Source organism: Sinocyclocheilus rhinocerous, unplaced genomic scaffold, assembly GCF_001515625.1.
Source record: "Sinocyclocheilus rhinocerous isolate Xijiao unplaced genomic scaffold, SAMN03320098_v1.1 scaffold345, whole genome shotgun sequence".
NCBI classification, from domain to species: domain Eukaryota; kingdom Metazoa; phylum Chordata; class Actinopteri; order Cypriniformes; family Cyprinidae; genus Sinocyclocheilus; species Sinocyclocheilus rhinocerous.
The window spans coordinates 801,830-805,380 of NW_015630020.1; the positions used below are offsets into that span (position 1 = coordinate 801,830).

At 38.7% G+C, this 3,551-nt stretch overlaps 1 protein-coding gene across 1 annotated transcript in view; it reads left to right on the forward strand.

Moving 5' to 3' along the window:
* The window catches only part of LOC107739482 (E3 ubiquitin-protein ligase UBR2-like), a 45,133-nt gene extending 42,767 nt beyond the window's left edge, over positions 1-2,366 (forward strand). The window contains exons 42-43 of the mRNA XM_016551609.1: positions 1,687-1,788; positions 1,875-2,366. Of these exons, the coding sequence (XP_016407095.1) occupies positions 1,687-1,788; positions 1,875-2,016 (244 nt within the window). The 3' untranslated portion in view covers positions 2,017-2,366. The remainder of the gene's footprint in view (positions 1-1,686; positions 1,789-1,874) is intronic.
* Positions 2,367-3,551: the final 1,185 nt, after the last annotated feature.

A 3,551-nucleotide genomic window follows, 5' to 3' on the forward strand; every position in this document is an offset into this window, starting at 1 on the left:
TATTTACCTGATACTCTACACGATTGACATTTGGACTGCTGTGTTTGTATTTGAGCACTGAGAACTGATCGCGCGCTGTATATGAGAACTGAAGAAGTGGAAAGACGCGGCATATATTTCGTCATAGTTTTATCATCAGTTATTAGTTTTAGCTCATCAACGTCTCGTCTTAGTCACAGAAAAAATGTTCGTTAACGAATATTTTTCGTCTTCGTTGACTAGTCTAGACTTCACGTAATGTAAGCGTGCACCCTGTAGGTGTGTTTTGAATGGTTTTTGCAAAATACTCTAATGTCAAATCGCATATCGCTAAAACAACAATTACGATATTATCGCAAACAATAATACACTCTAAGAATGATTTTTCTAAATTGTAAATAAGATTATTGGACTACATTTTACAAGAAAATTTTTATTTTAAAAATTCAGTGCTACTTGGAGTTTCTTTGTGAAAATTCACTGTCACTCTTTACAGTAAGGTTTCATTTGTTATGATATGTAACGCATTAACCAACTTAAACAATGAGCAATACATTTTTACAGTATTTATTAATCTTTTTTAAATGTTAGTTAATAAAAATGTATCTGTTCTTTGTTAGTCCATGCTAGCTCACGTCCATTGAGTAACATTTATAGATACAACCTTTGATTTTAATAATGTATTAGTCATGTTGTAATCAGCATTAACTACAGGTAATAAATGCTTTAAAAGTATTTTTCATTGTAAGTTTGTTAACTAATGTAGGTAACTAATGTTAACAAATCGAACCTTTTTGTAAAGTGTTTCCAAATTTACTAGCAATGTAAAGTATCAATAGCTATGTTTCATCACCCTATTTTAATGCACATTTTGAAGTATCGCATGAGAAATGAGTGATGGAAACGCCAAATTTCGAATAAAAATCCCTTAATTCGCAAAAAAGTTTTTACGCTCGCTTGAGGTGGTTTTTGACTTTTGCGAAAAAGGGTTTATGCAAATAATGGGAGATAGAAATGCATTTTGCAAATAAATTCCTCCAAGCGCATCAAAAAAGTCATGTGACTTTGCGCTATGGGACGGCAAAACCTGACTAACCAGCGGACCGATCTCATTCCACTGCATCTGAAATGTTGTTATGGTCATTCGGAAATGCACGAACAACGTCTGTCATCAAAGTATTTCTGTATAATTGCCTCCCAGAAATGTCTTACACGACTGCGTTCCCAAACAGCAGCATCCACGTCCGTATCTGACGGGTAGGATAAAATGTCAGGACACGCATTCATTGTATATATGAAAATTATTATATTCTCCTACTTTTCTTAGTGATTTATAGTGCCAGTTTATCCAGGAGTGACGATTTTGTTCTCTTTGACTTGTTGGATGGAAACGATGCTTGTTCGCAAAAGTTTTATGCGATATTCCAGTTTTGCGCATAAGTTAAATTCGCAACTTTGGATGGAAACCCGGCTAATGTAAATCCCACACCAGTTCTTTTCAAAGTAGGCTTTATTTATTGAACATTGGTCATATTGCTGTTGCTGCTGTTTCATAAATGCATTACAGTTACAGTGGTGTTAGCATTGATTATTTTAGACAATCACTTTGTCATGCTCTTCAACTGTGGTCAAATCACTGCATCTCAACCTTGTGGATTTTTGCGTTGTTGTTGTCAGAAGGGTTTCATTTGTATATGTTTCTGTCAGGGTGCGGGAAAGTCAGGTCCTGTTCCTGGCTGGCAAAACTAAGGGCTGTTTTTATGCTCCCCCATACCTGGACGACTATGGGGAAACCGACCAAGGGCTAAGGTACGCCTCTATCTCTGATATTTCACGCACATGCTTATTTCTGACCGTCGTGTGATATCAAGTGTTGTGTTTTGTCATTTTTTTAGACGGGGAAACCCATTACACTTGTGCCAAGAGCGCTACAGGAAGATCCAGAAGCTGTGGCGCCAGCATAGCATCACAGAGGAGATCGGCCATGCTCAGGAGGCCAATCAGACTTTGGTGGGCATCGACTGGCAGCACCTGTGAAGTCACGTGATGCTTTCTCACACCTTCGCCCACCCTTAATACATAAGGGGACCCGCACAGCAGAGCTAGAGGTTGCCAAGGTGTCACCATGGCCTCTTGCTCTTCCTCCACCCCTTTCTCCATCTTTCTGACAGTGGATGAATGCATGACTTTCGGGGGTTTTTTTGGGGGGAGATTTTTCTCTTCCCATTTTCTTTTAAATATGATATAAATACATATTTAAAAAGACATATAGCCAAGGTATTGAACCCAAACAATATGGGTTCCTTCGCAACACAGATATTCTTCATAGGAATGCTATTTAATTTCTTCTCCAAGTAATATTCAATTAAATTCAAGGTATTTTGTTTAAATATATAGGTTTCGCAAGACAGTTCTCTTATCGCTTGGGAATTGACCGGTGGTGCTGCCCTTCAAGTAAGCACAAATGTCCCTCAACGCCCATGCGGGGATAGCGCCACCTGTAGGATGCACAGCATCCTCTCTGCCCCCGTCATCTCGAATGCTGCAGTACATTTGTTAAGGCCACTTGATTAACGTTCTCATGTTCATACAATACAAGCCAACGCGGGGAAGATCCGGGAGCACATGAATATGTCCTTGAATGCCTGGTTTCTGTTTGTCTGGGATGTGTATGTGTTTGCGCGAGTGAGTTTTTACGTACAGGTGTTTAGTTGGTATGTTTCTAATATGATGGATTTCTAAGGTGGTCCATTTTTATGACCGTTTGTTTCTCGTTCTTTTGTGATGCGTATTATTTATGTGTTTCTTGCGGCTGTGTGTTCCATGCGAATCATGCTTTCCACGAACTGAACATGAATTCCACTCTTAAACATGATTTTGACGTGTGTGCCGTGTGTTGTGATTTTGGACATTTTGTTTCTTGATACTGCTGCACATTTTCTCAGCAGTAATGGATGCAGAATTGCATATCCTTAATTCATTTTCGACTTTGGTCCGCTTTAGACTGTTGTCTTTTCTTTATAGTGGCCTTGGCTTGGGGCTTTAGTCCAAATCAAAACTTTTATTTGTCAGTGACGCAGAAACGCATTGAAACACACCGTTGCTTCTTTCAGAAACAAGTTTTCATGTCTCGCGCAATTCAGATGAAAAGCTTGTTTCTAATGCGGTGAGCATATTTCCTGAGACACTTCCAGTGGCTGCAGCAGTGTATTACATCACAAACTGATTTGTTAATATGTGAATTCTTGTATAAATGGGTACATTGTACTATATTGTAAAACATTAATGAAATAAAAAAGAGAAAAAAACGTTGTGTTTTGCATAAAATATATTGATGAATGAGCTGATTACCCATCAGTGTTTTTATGCTGTAAAGTAACTGTTCTGTGTGTTCCAGAACAGGTAGGCTTAGTGGCCTCATGCAAGCTAATGTGTGACCCATTTTGCTGGCTACAATTCTTCTTAACTGTGCTCCAGTTCTATCCAAATCTCTTGTTCATCCAGGAACGCTGCAATAAAGAGGATTAGATCTGTCCAGCTCACTGACTACATAGAGTTGCGGAGTCTTGGAC